The sequence below is a fragment of the Pelobates fuscus genome, chromosome 1, assembly GCF_036172605.1.
Source record: "Pelobates fuscus isolate aPelFus1 chromosome 1, aPelFus1.pri, whole genome shotgun sequence".
Taxonomy (NCBI): domain Eukaryota; kingdom Metazoa; phylum Chordata; class Amphibia; order Anura; family Pelobatidae; genus Pelobates; species Pelobates fuscus.
The window spans coordinates 311,016,799-311,032,452 of NC_086317.1; the positions used below are offsets into that span (position 1 = coordinate 311,016,799).

A 15,654-nucleotide genomic window follows, 5' to 3' on the forward strand; every position below is an offset into this window, starting at 1 on the left:
TGGGGGGTGGGGGGGCGCTGTGAAGATTTTTCACACAGGGCGTCTAAAGGCCTAAGGCCGGCCCCGCATACCACTACACAACCTGCGGCTTTCTTTTTAAAAAGGTTGAAAATTTACCATCATCCCTTTAGGCACGCATTACATTTACAGTGTTGAGTGACAGCATATCCTTGATGGTTTCTTGGTGATATGTCTGGTCTGTCAAGTGTTGGTGGAGTCACTGACAAAGCTCAGCCAGTAGCAAGCTGACCAAATGGATTATGGAAACCACTCTAATTTCTCAAGTCTTTTTATTTTTTATTTTTTTTATTGCAGTTATATTACTTTTAGTGATTTTTGAATATTTTGCAAATATCCAGTAATGCAGTATATGTAACACATGCCCTGACAGTCTTTTAAGACCGTAAGAAATTGTTTACGTTTTAAATAATTATCTTCATGACCACACTTTTTGCTGCAATCCAATAGGAGTTCCTTGCAGCCCATTTCATGTGTTCTGCTTGGGCTAATGGTGACGTATTCGTCTCAACAGCAATGTGTGGCGGTGATTGGCTAAGAGGGTCAGCTGACAACTTTCAGCCCATCACAGCCCCATCACTGGTATGAATTGGTATGGCTGTGACATTTGAATCGCTACTTGTTTACCTTATTATAATTGTATCATTGAAATCTGTAGTAAAAAGAACAGGATTAATACCTTCCATGTTTTCTTTTTCTATATTTTTTTTTTTATATAACGTTTGTGCTCATATGATGTGGATACTACATGATATATACAGTTACTAGAGTTGTCAAGCTGCTCACTGTTGGAGCAGTATTCACATATGTTTGTGCCAGAATTGCATGAATTTTGCTCCCCACAATAAAGTAACACTGTGATGCATGGTTGATGGCATACACTTGCAGGGTTTAGTGAATATTCATTTTATGGCATGCCACATATACTAGGACAACTGAAATCTCTGGCAACCAAAGCTATATGATTTGTAAGCCATAGCACACTTGCTAGGCACAATTAAACAAAAAAATTATAGGTCAAGTGATGTTTGCGTTGAACTGTAGGAAATTGCATTGGGAACTTATGCGAGCTGTTCCCTGTCCGGAAGATTCAGTGGAAGGTAGAGCTTTTCTGACAGACATTCAGCAACATTGAAAGAAAGCTACAAATGCTCACTCGAATGTTGAGTGCTTTTTAGTATGATCTGAGAGTTTTGCTAGATACTCTGTTGGTATTGATCAGGCAGAAGAGAGAATTTCTTTGCTGTATCCATCTGTAATGATCACACCACAGTGCAAATAGTCTCCACTGTAATAGACATTTAGCATCAAGCACGTGTGTTTGCATATAGTTTCTGCCATTTTATGTTGTTAATGTGTGTTCATATGTTTGTGGGTTTTTTTTTTTTTTATTCTCTTTTAGTGCCTTCCAACTTGGTAATGAAGCACTGCAAATTACATTTACATAAACTTGTATTTTTAAATGTTATTTCTGTGTAATATTGTTATTCTGTGCCCCTTCTTCCCTGGCCGGATAATATCATTGTGTGTATAAGTGTATATATTTATATGTCGGCTTCTGTTATCATTGACCTTGAGCAAATGAGTTTCCATGCCCTGGCAGAAATGAATCTGGTGATAAATGCAGAGTGTGCCTTTGCTGAGTAATGGAGCCGCAGCACACTTTCCACAGAGGTTTTCTCTCCTGCTCAGCCTCCGGCAGCCTTAGGACCCCTGCTGTTCATTTAAATAGGTATGTCAAATCTGCCTGGAGACGCCGCCGGTTTGATCTGTGGTAATATTTGTGAAGGTTCCATATGGACTTGTGCCCCCTGCAGTGCTAAGAAATAATGTACAACGCTTCATGGTGCAGACGCAAATTTCCTTTAAAAAAAAAAAAGAAAGATGCAGTGCTGCGTTTTAGCTGTCGGAGTGGATGATGGAGAGGACGCGCTAGGCCTGTCAACTCGTTACACGGATGGGTTGCACACAGCGAGGCTGTGGAAAATCTGTGCCTTTTAACTTTTCTACTTAATCACGGTTGTAGCATTGCCTTTAGACTGTATGCTACATTAATTCTCTTCCTGCCTTCTGCCTTTCATCCCAACTTTCACGGCAAAAAAAAAAAAAGTAAAAGTCTAGCATGCAGGTCTTGTTGAGGCCTTATCAAACAGCTGTCATCCTACGAGCCATTTGCATTTGTTTTGGCTGAAACAGAGCAACCCAAGGGCAAGATGTGTATGTTGCATTTCATCATAATAAAGAAATTACACATTTTGCAGTGTCTAAAGCGCTTTTTTGTAATGTTTGTGCTTTAAAACTGTTTAACCCCAACACCCCTGGACGTTAAATGTCATACACTATTATAAATACCTTTATGATTTCAACTGTCCCGTAATGAAAATCCATTTGCATTAAGTAGTATTTACTTTTTTTTTTTTAATGCTCTAGGACTGTTGAGTGAGCATCGTAGATGTTTAAACAGGCCAAAGTGTTTCTTTGTGAGGAATCTTTGTGTTGTTGCTTATGGTCCATGAATAAGTGGAGATACACTTCTGGACCCCAAGTCAACCTCATTTGGCATCTGTTTAACCCTCATCTTCTCCCTTCCCAAACATCATGTGATCCCATAAGCAAAATAAACTCCTATCCCATGCCATAATCCAAATGCTATGACATGATCTTCTATCCAATTATCCATTATGCCATGTCCCCCAATATTCCATGCTGTGATCAAGCATGCTATTATATTGCATATTTCATTCTGTGGTCCCTTACCATGTCCTTTTCAAGACATGTAAAGGGCTATTTATGTGCATGTATGTGTAGCGTGTGGATGCAGGGGAGTATTTTGGTGACCTGGGTGTAAATCTAAGGGTATATTGTATGGCAAGTCTTTGAGTGGATTCAGGCGTATTAGTGTGGGGTGAAGGGTATACATGTATTTCTGTTACTATGTAAGGAATACTAGAGTGTCAAGTATGCTAGTCTGTGTTCTCCTCTGCATACAGCATAAAATAGTCCCTCCCACCTTCTCTAATCTAAATAAACAATAAAAAAGGGTTGCAATTCTTCTTCCTCCCCCCCCCTCCCCTTTCCCCTCCTAAGCACTGGGGTCCTGGACCGGACTACCTTGCATGGTCAAAATTGGAGGCTTTTGCTTTCTTAATGTTTGCTGCATTTTACACATATATTTAATATTATTCATGTCAAGACTTTATTTCAAAACTATCAACTACAAAATCCCACATACCGTTGAAATGTCTAACCAACGTGCAGCGGTTGTAAATGCAAAGTTTTGCAGTCGTTAAGTTTTTAACGGTTGCACTTTAATAGCACGTCTTCACCATAAGTTACATTAATGTTTTTATTTAACAGAAATACTAGGCAGAGTAATTAAATTCGCTCCACTCTCCCATTTATTTGCAGGGTTTGTGCTTTAATCGATGAGGCTAATCCATGGTGTTGCTTTATTTGTGCTTATTAGAGAATAATCCTGCCTTGGAATTTCTGTGCCAGATGCATTTACTGTCAGATTCATGTACAGTAGCAGCCTCTTATTGTTTGTTATGCTCAATTCAGGTAAAAACTAATCTTTGATTGATATATATTTTTGACTAAGTAAGGGATTTCTACATTTATAGTCTCTTTGACATTTGATATTGTGGCCAGTTGTCCTAGTTTAGCACCGTTACCAGTACTCTGTTAATGGCATCCTAATGGTTATAGAATCTTTATGTATTTAGTCCCATTTTTGTAATTAAGTAGCAGATGATACATTTTTAAGAACTAAAATTGTCGAAAGTAGATATGACATTTGACAGCGGGTTGGATTCAACATATGTGTAGATGAACTCCAATTCCAGTTTGTAGTGAATTTATATCTATATAGAAAACCCTTGCCGATTACTATTTTTCTGGTGTAGTGACCACAGAAGCTGCCTTGAAAATCTTTCTCCATTGTTTTTCACTCTTTTGTTCCGGATATGTCTGCACAGTGAAAACAATAATCAAATAAGGTCTAAAGTGCTTTCAGTCAACCATAACAAAGGCATGAGCACAGAGGGACTTACATGACCCTAAATGGCTTCTCCAGCAATTACGTGTGTTGTTCTACCAGGGTTAAGACATTTGTTATGTAGTTGCATCCATTTGGAAGGACCTCTGTGTTCACCCATGGCTCTATAAATAAATGTTGTCATTTATTTAACTCTGTTTTACAGTATGTCTTCCATGCATCAGTGACTTGTGGTGGCTCAGTCTGAAGCCTATAGAGCTGCAGCTGTAAATTCCCCATTGTTTTTAAATGGCCCCATCTGAATGCACTGTCATGGGTAATATTGCTTTATCAACTCTTCTAGTCCCCTGCCTCTGACAGCTTCTCTCGCGCTGACAGAATCATTGTTCTTGCATTTTCACTGGAGGATTACATGAATCTGGAAATAGCAGCCAGAGAACAGAGCTCTGCTAACTCATCCTGGGTCTGCATAAACACACTCTTACAATTAGAAGTTTCATTTTATTTTAGATGTCTGCAGTTTAGATGTGGTACAATAATGTTTGTCGCTGACCCCTGTGACTCTGACATTACAGGGGTTATGTGATAACTTTAAGTTTTCACGTTTCTAATCTGTGGTTTATTCAGTTTTTCTTGTTGACACACACAATTGTGCAATTTGTCTCATTTTAACATTTATCAATTTTATGGTTAGACTGCAGACTGATATATACTTCATCATGTTGCATTCTCCTCACTCTCATCCTGTAATTCATAGCATGAAGAATAGAGGTAATATTTGTATTTGTAAGATGGGCTGGCTTGAAAATTCAGTGCATATTTGACGTCTGTTGTCGCATAGCTGGTGACATGGCCACCACATCCACGCTGCCCAAGTTCTCCCATCAGCTAAATTTTGGGGACCTCTCTCCCCTTGTGGCGAGGGCGGAGTGACCTCACAAGAGAAGAGAACTTGGGCTCCAGGTAGAATAGGAACTTAGTGCATGGGATTGTAAGAAAATGTAACTTTTCTTTGAAACAATGTATTTCTTCATGGGGGGCGTCATATCAACAAAGTTTCTCCAACCAAAAATGTTTTATTAAACCATTGATTTTTGGCTGCAGTAACAGTTTAAACGTCTTGATTTCATGACAGTTGAGACGATCTAGTCTTTGATTTCTAATAAATAAATTATAAACGAGGAGACCTTAACTCAGAGCAGAGAAGGTGTCAGTCCACGGCAACCACCAGACCCAGGGTTTGACTACTTATATTGAGGAGAGTTTCTTGCCCCGCCCCATAATAACCACTACAGCACTTTGTAAAATTATAGTGTTTTTAAAGTTCCTTTAGTAAGTGCACACACTCCTTTTTCTTGGACACTTAGTTTACACTTCTGTAAACTAAACGTATAAAAAAAAAAAAAAAAAGAGCCATTTCCAGCATGGTCTGTCCCTATAAACTAGGGATCTCGTGCCTGCTTTAAATTGCAAACCTAGTCTTTGCGCTGCCAGTTTCCACTCCGGTAATTTCATCGTCCTTAAAATTGTGTTTGACAAAACCCACTTTTCAGTTGGTCAAAAATTTAATATTCTGACTATTTTCAGAATATTTTTTCATTTTCTGTTTTTAAAAAATAATCCTAAAAACGGGAAAGATTTTGATCACTGACTGATTTTAGTTTATTTTTGAGTTAAATAATGATTTTCATTATTATCTGGGCTGTTTGTACCTGTGAGTTACTTATTTATTTACTTGGTAAATGGCTTTCTTCCAACCAACAGTTATTTTAACCCCTTAAGGACACATGACATGTGTGACATGTCATGATTCCCTTTTATTCCAGAAGTTTGGTCCTTAAGGGGTTAAAGGGCAGCCTCACAAGAAATGCTGAAAAATACGTTTCTAGTGTCAGCCAGATTATATTCTGTTGCAATTTTCATATTGTATTTCATATTGTTTACTTGGTGCCCTGAATAAATATACTGGACAAAAAAAAAAAAAAAATGCGTGTAGTTGGTACTGTGGAATCATGTGCAGTTTTAATTTTTATTTAATCTTTTTGTTCACAATTTTTTCAGGAAATGTATGGAAAACTTCTATCAATCCAACAGCATGAAGATCAAATGCGGAAAAAAGGCTTATTCTCTGAAAATACTAAGCGGATGTAAGTTGTGAATGATGTGCTGGGGGGTAATTTACATATATGCAATGTCTTTGTAGAAAACACAATATTTCCTTGGTTGTATTTTAATTAAAAATAAATAAACTCTCCTAAGGTTGTATAAAAAATTCTATAAGTGAATAAGTTTAAAGACCTCTAATATTTTAAATATTGGATGTAGATGAAAAATCCGACAGTTATATTTTTAAAGCTATTTGTACACAGCAAAAAAGGAAAAAGAAAAAATCTTTTTTTTTTTTTTTTGTGATGTGAGCTAATCTTTTGAACAGTCTGTCACATGATTTCCTGATATCAGTGAAGCTTGAACTGCTTTTCTCATACAATAATGCTTCTATTTATAGGAAGCAATTGAAATTGTGATTTTCTGCCGCGTTTCGGTGGATTGTCAAGTCACGCCAATATTAGCGATATCAGGTGATGCGTCTCTAATTGCCTGGATAATTAGTGAATGCTTAATGCTGTATGTTTGTTTTGAACAGAGACCTGATTGGAAGTAGATGGATGATTAAAGAAGAACTGGAGGAAAAGCTAGTGGAAAAAATGTCCGACCAAGATGTAAGCAATTAATGACTTTAATATATATTTTTGTAATATAATGGAAAAGAGAGAACATTATATGTAGTGTATGCTGCTTGAAAACCAAATTAAAATGTTCATTTTTATACTGTTTATTTTGATGATATGCACTAAATTCTTGCACCTGTCACCCTATTATTTAGCATGAGCTATTTAGCGTTCCTATATTAGGACTGTCTAAACTCATGGCTAATTAAAAAAAAAAAAAAACTCTTGTCAGCTGTAGAAGGCATTCCTTCTAAATCTTAGTTTGTATCTCCTTAATGACAACTTCAGGGATGTATTTACCACAAGGCAAACAAGGCATTTGTCTAGGGCGGCACTTTCAGGGGAGGGGGGGGCAAAAAATGCCACCCCAAGCTCCCAAACAAATGCCTTGTTTGCCTCATGTTCTGGGGTTGTCCACCTTACTGTGAGTGAGTGTAGCTGACAGTTTTCGTGAGTGAAAGTGTGTGTCTTTCAGTGAGAATGGGTGTGCCTGTGAGTGTGTGTATATCATTTTATGTGTATCTGAGAGTGTGTGTCTGTCAGTGAAAGTGTGTGCCAATGACTGTATGTGTGTGCCAATGACTGTGTATCTGTCAGTGAGTGTATATCCGTGCATGTATCAATGAGGGCATGTAATTGACAGTCAAGAAAGTGGCCTTGACACGAATTGGGGGGGCAAATTTAGATTTTGGGGGTGTCCGAATTTAGTCGTGCCTAGGGCAGCACAGATCCAAAATACACCACTGGACAACTTGTGTTCTGCACATTACTCCTCTCTTGTGGGACCTCTGTCAATGACACACTGACTGCCTTCTTCTGGTTTACTGGTTGCCTTCAGCTTTATCAGATTTTGAACTACAGCAGACAGCTCCTAAGTGAATCACAAATACAATACTTTTTTAATTATTTTTTTACTCCTAAATACATCCCATAAATCTCTCCTGTGCAGGGGCATGTAGGATAAACACTGTGTTCCTGTTGAAAACAATGAAAATCTTACACAAATGGGTTAATACCTGACCCATTTACAGTGAGTTTTCACAGGTCAATTTATCATGTAATCACTTGCTTAAGAGCATGGGAGAAAAAAAATTATAAAAGGTGTTTAGAAAATAATTGATTTGAAGAGGCTGCCTAAGAGCGAAGTGGCACTTGGGCTTTTTAAATGGCTCGATTGTCTCCTTGTAGAGAGAACAATGATACTAAAAGTAAGTCCTATTTCTCAAGCTGTTTAATGGCCTAGTTGGTTATAATGGAGAAAGTAGAGTGTGCACCACTTTGAGCAGGTCTATGGCTGCGTATGAAAATCTGCTGTCATAACACTGTGTAAAGAGATTTACTTATCACATAGCTAAATGCTGTAACCTCAGGGTGGGGGGAGGAGTGGAAATTAAAATATCACAGCTTCATTGCTTAAATGTTGTAATTTGATTTTCAGTTCACTAACAGACAAGACAAAGAGGGAGAGAGAGAAAATAATGGACTACAGACATTTTTGTTTACAAACATTTCAAGAACTGTAAAGACATATTGAGATAGATATGAAAACTGATAATTGATCAACATTATCAAGAAATCTGGTTGTGCCCAAAAACCAATGTCTTTGGTATAAGCTCATCGGTGAACTAAAGCACTTTCTGTTTTGCTGAAACACTGCAAAAGCTGCACAACCTAGAAATTTACAGGAATTTCAGACTTGTATACTTTAATTGATTTGCAAATGTTTATGCAACATCTGTATAATTAATACAAAATTATTTTCAGCTACTCATGTGTTTTTATTTTTTTTATTATTCAATATTCTCATTTGAACTTAAAGGGACACTATAGTCACCAGAATACCTACAGCTTAATGTAGTTGTTTTGATGATTATAGTCAGTCCCTGCAGGCTTTTTGTGGTGAACACTGTCTTTTCAGAGAAAAAGGTGGTGTTTACATTACAGCCTAGGAACACAATTGGGGCCACTAGAGGTCCTTCTTGGGTCAGTGCCGTACATTGTGCAACCCTCCCCATAGAGATGAATTGCTTTAATGCATCTCTATGACCAGGTGGTGTTTGGCCCCATCACGCCTCCTTGACTGAGATAATCAGAATTGGCGATCACAGCCAATCCAGCGATTTCTAATGATATCAGGAGGTTGGATGAGGGTGGAGCTAGCACAAGCACACCTGCGTGGCGCTGGAAATAAGGTGAGGTTTCTAGTTATTTAAGGGAGACTAGCATATATTTTGCCATTATCTGGTCTATAGCTTTCTAATGAGTCTTTGTGTACCTGCAGTACCTGCGCTTGATACAGATGCTGGAACGTATTCGGAGTCAGACCTACAGCAACACAGAAGAGGAATATGTGCTGTCGTTTTGTAAGATGCTTGAAGTCCAGTCAAAAAAGCAGGTGGTTAATCCTCTGCAGTATGATGAGAGTGGTGTGGCATTCAGCACAGGGGAAGGTAATCATGACATCTTTCTGTGCTACCTACTTAGATGAGTGGTGATCAGCAGGGGCACATAATGTCTGCTGTACTGTTTCTCTAATGTATGACTTTTAAATTATAGGCTTTTGACAGTCATATGTTTACAGCACAGCAACTAGCAGCAGGCAGGTCTTATCAAGATATTATGAAATACCTATAGGAGTCATATCACCACATCATAGCTTTTAATAATATTACTTAGCTTTGTATATAAACACAGCAGTAATTCCATTAAAAGAACTGCTGCAGGCTTTTTTATATATATATATATATATATATATATATATATATATTCCTTATTGCTGTTTTCTCATAATATTTTTTGGTATTCTCTTTATTTTGTTTGAGCTTTTGTTTACGTACGGTGGTACTTTGGGATCCTTTACATGTCACACTTACAGGTTTGTATGTTTACATGCAAATGGGCTCAAAACAAAACCTCAAAGGAAAATGATGAGAATATGAGGGGAATTAGGCATGTTAGAACCATATTAAAAAGTACCTGATGTTTGGCTATTAGCCAATTCAAAGGCATATTCACAGCAATGTGCATTGTATGACTTGGCTGGACCCAATGTCCACTTATGCTATGCTCTCATAACATTGTATGACTTAGCTGGACCCAATGTCCACTTATGCTATGTTCTCATAACATTGTATGACTTAGCTGGACCCAATGTCCACTTATGCTATGCTCTCATAACATTGTATGACTTAGCTGGACCCAATGTCCACTTATGCTATGTTCTCATAACATTGTATGACTTAGCTGGACCCGATGTCCACTTATGCTATGCTCTCATAACATTGTATGACTTAGCTGGACCCAATGTCCACTTATGCTATGTTCTCATAACATTGTATGACTTAGCTGGACCCAATGTCCACTTATGCTATGTTCTCATAACATTGTATGACTTGGCTGGACCCAATGTCCACTTATGCTATGTTCTCATAACATTGTATGACTTGATGACCTGCAGGTAGAAGAAAAACGACACATGCCACAGTTGTGCTTCGTGACTCTGGAAAAGGACGTATAACCATTAATGGCATTGATTACTTGGAGTATTTCAGTGTGCTCCAAGACAGGTAAAAGTCTAACCCGAATACCCCATGTGCAAGAGTTTCTCCCGTATCCGTGTCCAGTGTCAGAAAGGAGCTTCTCCAAATACTTGCATATAAATGCATACCATGTAGGAAATCTCATAGTTGAGTTCTGCTGCAGAAAAAAATATTATAATATATAAGAATATTTTTGTATCGCTTTTCTACTGCATCCTATTATGGTATTATCTGTATTTTGGGGACAGAAAGCTGGAAATCATTCCACCATCCTACTATATACTACACATACAAAAATGTAAAAATGTGTATCTTTCTTTATATTGGAAATGTTGTAAACTTGTTTTCAGAGGTTATATCGTCCACAAAAAGCACATTTACTTATTTTCTTTGTTAGAATTTTTGAAATATATATTTCTTTTATTTTTATTTTATTTATTTATTTGTTTTAGAAAATTATACAGATGTGTATAAATCTGGACATTATGTACTGGTTTCTCTCCAGAACCACTGTTTAGATTAAAGTAGCAGTGCAATCTCTGGTACATTTTATGCTTGGCAAGAGTTTAAACATACTCCTATTGAAGAAATGTAATTTCATTCCAAAAGGTTGTAAAGTATGGATCATTATTTACACAGTAACACACAAGCATGGGCGTCAGCAAGATTATTTTCCCAGGCAGGGGCGTATTAGCCGCGAGGCAAACAAGGCATTTGCCTTGGGCGGCATTTTCCAGCGGGCGGCAAAAAACGCCGCCCCCAAATGCCCAGGGCAAATGCCTTGTTAGCCTTGCGGCTAACTGACATGCCATCTGGGCGGGCGGGCGGTCTGCTGGGCGGCGCTGGCGGCCGGCGAGGGAGCACTTCCTCTGACCTGTCTGCTCAGCTCCCTCGCCTAGGGCAGCACAAAACCAGGATACACCACTGTTCCCAGGGGGAGGCAAAATGTGCTCCCCTCTTCCATCTCCATTCCTCCTCCCCATTGCCTACCTTTGTTGGCTCAAGAGAGGTGTTTCCTGGTTGGAGGTAATTTTTTGTTAATCATTAATAGGAAAAATGTAAATGATTGTGGTGGCCATAGTTAAAAGACTGGTATGTACCTGTGTAACACAAGAACTTTAGATTATAATAACTGGAATGGTAAAGAGTAGCCACAACTATCACAATTTACAATTTCCATGGTGTCCAGCCTGTAATGGCTGGCTGTTTATCATGGGAGCTGCAGTCAACCACAAAAAAGTTAGTGTGTAATGCAGTGGCCTCAAGCCCAGTCTAGAACTACAATTCCCATGAAGTTCAGATGCATTCAACAACAATGTTTTTACTGCAGACATAGTCCCCCATAGTGTTACCACCCCTCGCACAGCCCCATCAACCGTAAGCTATTAGTCCTATAATGATCAACTATCAATGTTGCTTGCTCACCATCATGGGATTTGCATTCAACACGTTAATGTTGTGTAGTATAGTATAGCTCTGTGATGCACCGCAAACATTCTTAGAGGTATTACAAAAAAAGAGGGGAGTTAGAAGGTAGTAGAAAGGGACAAATTGAACTTTAATCACATACAGGAGGCTATTGCAGGGTCTAGCAAGCTATTAACATAGCAGGGAATAAGAAAATCTTCATTAAACAGAACTTGCAATAACGAAAGCCTAAATAGGGCTCTCTTTACAGGAAGTATTTATGGAAGGCTGTGCAAGTCACATGCAGGGAGGTGTGACTAGGGTTCATAAACAAAGGGATTTAACTCCTAAATGGCAGAGGATTGAGCAGTGAGGCTGCAGGGGCATGTTCTATACACCAAAACTTCTTCATTAAGCTAAAGTTGTTCATGTTACTATATTGTCCCTTTAAGTTATACTTCCTGATATTATTTTTTAACCTTTGCCCCTCTAATTTGGTAGTTATGCAGCATTGTGGATAACATTTGTCAATTTAGGTGCTGGTATTGCATTTCTCATGATGTTCAGCCAATCAAATGGATGCCTGAGAATCATGAGATGTGCATTCCACAACAGCTGCAATACCAATCCATAATGATCTAATAACAAATCTTATTTGATAACCCCGATATTATTACCGGGTATTATTATTATTATTGTATTTATATAGCGCCAACTTTTTCCGCAGCGCGTTACAATTTTATGAAAGGGGGAAATGAATCCCTAGATTTATTGAAAGTAACATAATTTCAAAGAGCAGAGTAACCATCGCAATGTGCTAAGACTTTACTCCGTTTACATTCATTTTTAGTGGTCATTTAAATGAAGTGGTTAGCAGATTGTCATCATTGTCATACCAGTACAAAAAAAAAGGCTGGGTTAATTTGCCATTTAGCACGTAAATGGGCTTAGTGTAATTAATAAACAAAACTTTGATTTATGGGGGAGAAGGGGGTTGATTTTTGTGGCGTTTTTTCTTTTATTTTTTCTTTCTTCTTCCACAGTGGTTTCATTCAAATACTAACACTATACCGCCACTTTAGACCATTTTAACAGGACAGTTTGTGTACTGATTTAGTATGCGTTCTTTGAACCACTAGCTTTTCAAACACATTGTTTGAAGGTTTTTAATCACCTAACCGTGAATTGTGTAGAATTGGAAACAGGATTGCAGAATTTAGGCTAAAGTATCCACATTGGCAATTTTGTCTTAAATGTATATTTTGGCTTTCAAGTTCCTACAGTTCACTCACTGTTTGGTGAATGCCTCCTTTGATGACTTTGAGAAGGTAACATCCTCTGCAGCCTGATTTTCAAACTTGTTGAATAGGCCCAATCAAAAAGAATAGCTTTCATCCCTCAATTGTGTCCTATATATCTGCTCTGTATGTATTCAGCTGGAACAGCGACTAGGGTATGTCTTCTCTTTTTTGTCTCTGTAGCATCCCCTACTGGGGGAAAGAGGACATAGCTTTACCTTTAAAGATCATTCGGTTGTGTATGATGCCATTCATAATACCTTGTATATTTTGGTTTTGGGCTACTAGTTTTATTTTTTTACTATATTGTTGAATAAAATAACTAGTAATCACACAAAAAATATATATATATGTATATATATTAATAGTGGTGATGTATGTATGTCTTAAATTCTATAAAGCTACTTTAATTTGAGGCACAGGTTGTTGTTTTTTAATTATTATTTTTTTTCTCCAACTACTTTTTTGGCATTCTGGAGAAAGGAGACTGAGTTGTAGAGCAGCATACACAGGTATTCTTTGTACCATGACCTGAAACTAACTGCATAGCATCCTAGTATCAAGATGCAGCAGGTAATATTTGCTTGATCAATTTATCACTGCCAAGATTCTCAATGACATATATATATATATATATATATATTTGTAGCCGGGGATAATAAGCCAAGTAAAGACCAACAGTGTGTCAGCGCTATAGGATATAAAACATATAGTATGGCAGCACTCAATCCCAGTGATACAGAAGTATACACAGAATATAGACAAATATTTACCAAAAAAGCGCACTAAACTGATCTGTAAATATAGAAAGACAAAGAATAGTGCCGACCATCTAAACCAAAACAAAATATGTATAGGGGGATGTGGGGAAAAAACTCACATTTACCAGAGCCCTATCACCCCTGGCTCTGGGTTTGCAATGCTCCACTTGAGAGGGAAGATTCCCACACTGATAGAACTCCAAGTGGTATGCTCACTGGAAACTGGTAAAGCTGTGTAGCCAAGTAATTGTATTGTTGGAATAAGTAGGATGTGGTACAAGTCGGTTGAGGTGTGCCGGGACCGACGTTCGGGGTAGGCCTGTAAATAAAGAGTGCAAAAAGTTGAATGAATAAATGCATTGATACGTGTTGATGATACACAACCAATACCTTTAGGCGCCTTCCTCAAATCTCTCTCTACTGAGAGATGTTATAGCGGATTCGTATGTTCTGGTGTTCGATTATGTGTACTGTGGTATTACTAAGGCTGGAAGGTAGTTTCCTACTATGAGATTTGACTTACAAAATGCTGACGAGTGGTGTACGAGTTGCGGAAAAAGTCTTGACGTATTTAATGCAATTTAAGTTGTGAGTGTATTTTGTGAGATCTAAGACAGGCATATAGTCCTCTGAGTGTCGGATAATTGGTCTAGTATCTAGACTTGAAACCATGCTGATTGGCATGAGGTTATCTCTGTAGGTGGTATGAGATACGTGTGTGATATTTGTGAGCTAATTTAAGGAAGAAGTGGCAAAAAGGATATGAACACTACAAAGTTATGATAGAATACGTGATGACAATATGATAGGCAGATATTGGCAGAGAGTCAGGTGTGCCACCAATGGAACAAGGCCATAATAGGACCTAATGTAGTATAATTCTAATTGTTTTAGGAGTCCTGTAGGTCGTTTGGTAGCGTATGGTGTGCTTAGCAAAATGGGAATGAGTCAAATCAACAGCTGCCATGAAATGTAGCCTGTATGAGTGTGTGGACAAGATTGTGTTGCTGTGTAGCAAGCCAGTGAACTTCGAAAGTAACTAACTGAGGAGGGAGATCCGACCCTTACAAACTTCACAACCTGATGTGTCGCCTTGGTAGCATTTGAGAGATCTACACTCCATAGAGACCCCTGGCAAACAGTGGCTATGTGGGGTATACTTGCCAAGAGCCCAAAGAATACTAAAGAGTGAGGGGGGCTACAAGTCACAGACCCAGTGACCTGAAACGGCAGTAGATCTGTGTGGCAGCTGTATCTGCAATATATAGGGGGAATCAACACCCTGTGAGAATTGGATGTGGCGTCCTGTACCTATAAGTAAGCAAAAAAAAATTTTGACCGTCTGGACAGGTCTGTTAGAACGGGCGTGACTAGCATGGCAGGGTTAATGTAAGCGTATGACCAGGGAGTTGGCGGAGTAGTCCTATAATGTATTTGTGACCTCACAGTATGGCGCGCATGAAAAGGTTCACAGAACCAGGAAGGCTGAAGATACCTATGATAACAGGCATTCGCCAGAGACTGTCTTCATGTTGCCTGATACACAGGACTCTGCCTTTGGTTAGGCAGTACTTGTCTGAGTCTCGTTAACCGCAGTTAGACTACTGGAGGAAGCTACAGCAGCTAGGGATATTTAGACCCCCCAGGGAAGAAAGCATGGCCATGTTTACTTGCGTGCTTTAGGGGATAGTAATTGGTACTTTGAACTAAGTATAAGTTGACAAGTGAAAGAGGAGGTTGAGTAATAGAGGTAACGAAGTAACTTCTAAAAGTCATGGCTGTAAAAAGTATAGAGCCAATGGTTTGGTGTAGCAGAGAAACAGGGATCGGATGTGGTGTAATCCATCAGCAATATTGCACTACCATTACATAATGTGAGGGCTGTATGTCTAACCCTGGAACATA

The 15,654-nt window shown here is 38.5% G+C and overlaps 1 protein-coding gene across 2 annotated transcripts in view; it reads left to right on the forward strand.

Annotated features, from left to right (window-relative positions):
- The window catches only part of MRPS9 (mitochondrial ribosomal protein S9), a 114,472-nt gene that overhangs the window by 53,978 nt on the left and 44,840 nt on the right, over positions 1 to 15,654 (forward strand). For both annotated transcript variants that reach the window (XM_063458542.1, XM_063458550.1), the window contains exons 6-9: positions 6,077 to 6,162; positions 6,660 to 6,735; positions 9,026 to 9,194; positions 10,202 to 10,310. In XM_063458542.1, coding sequence (XP_063314612.1) covers positions 6,077 to 6,162; positions 6,660 to 6,735; positions 9,026 to 9,194; positions 10,202 to 10,310 — 440 coding nt within the window. The remainder of the gene's footprint in view (positions 1 to 6,076; positions 6,163 to 6,659; positions 6,736 to 9,025; positions 9,195 to 10,201; positions 10,311 to 15,654) is intronic.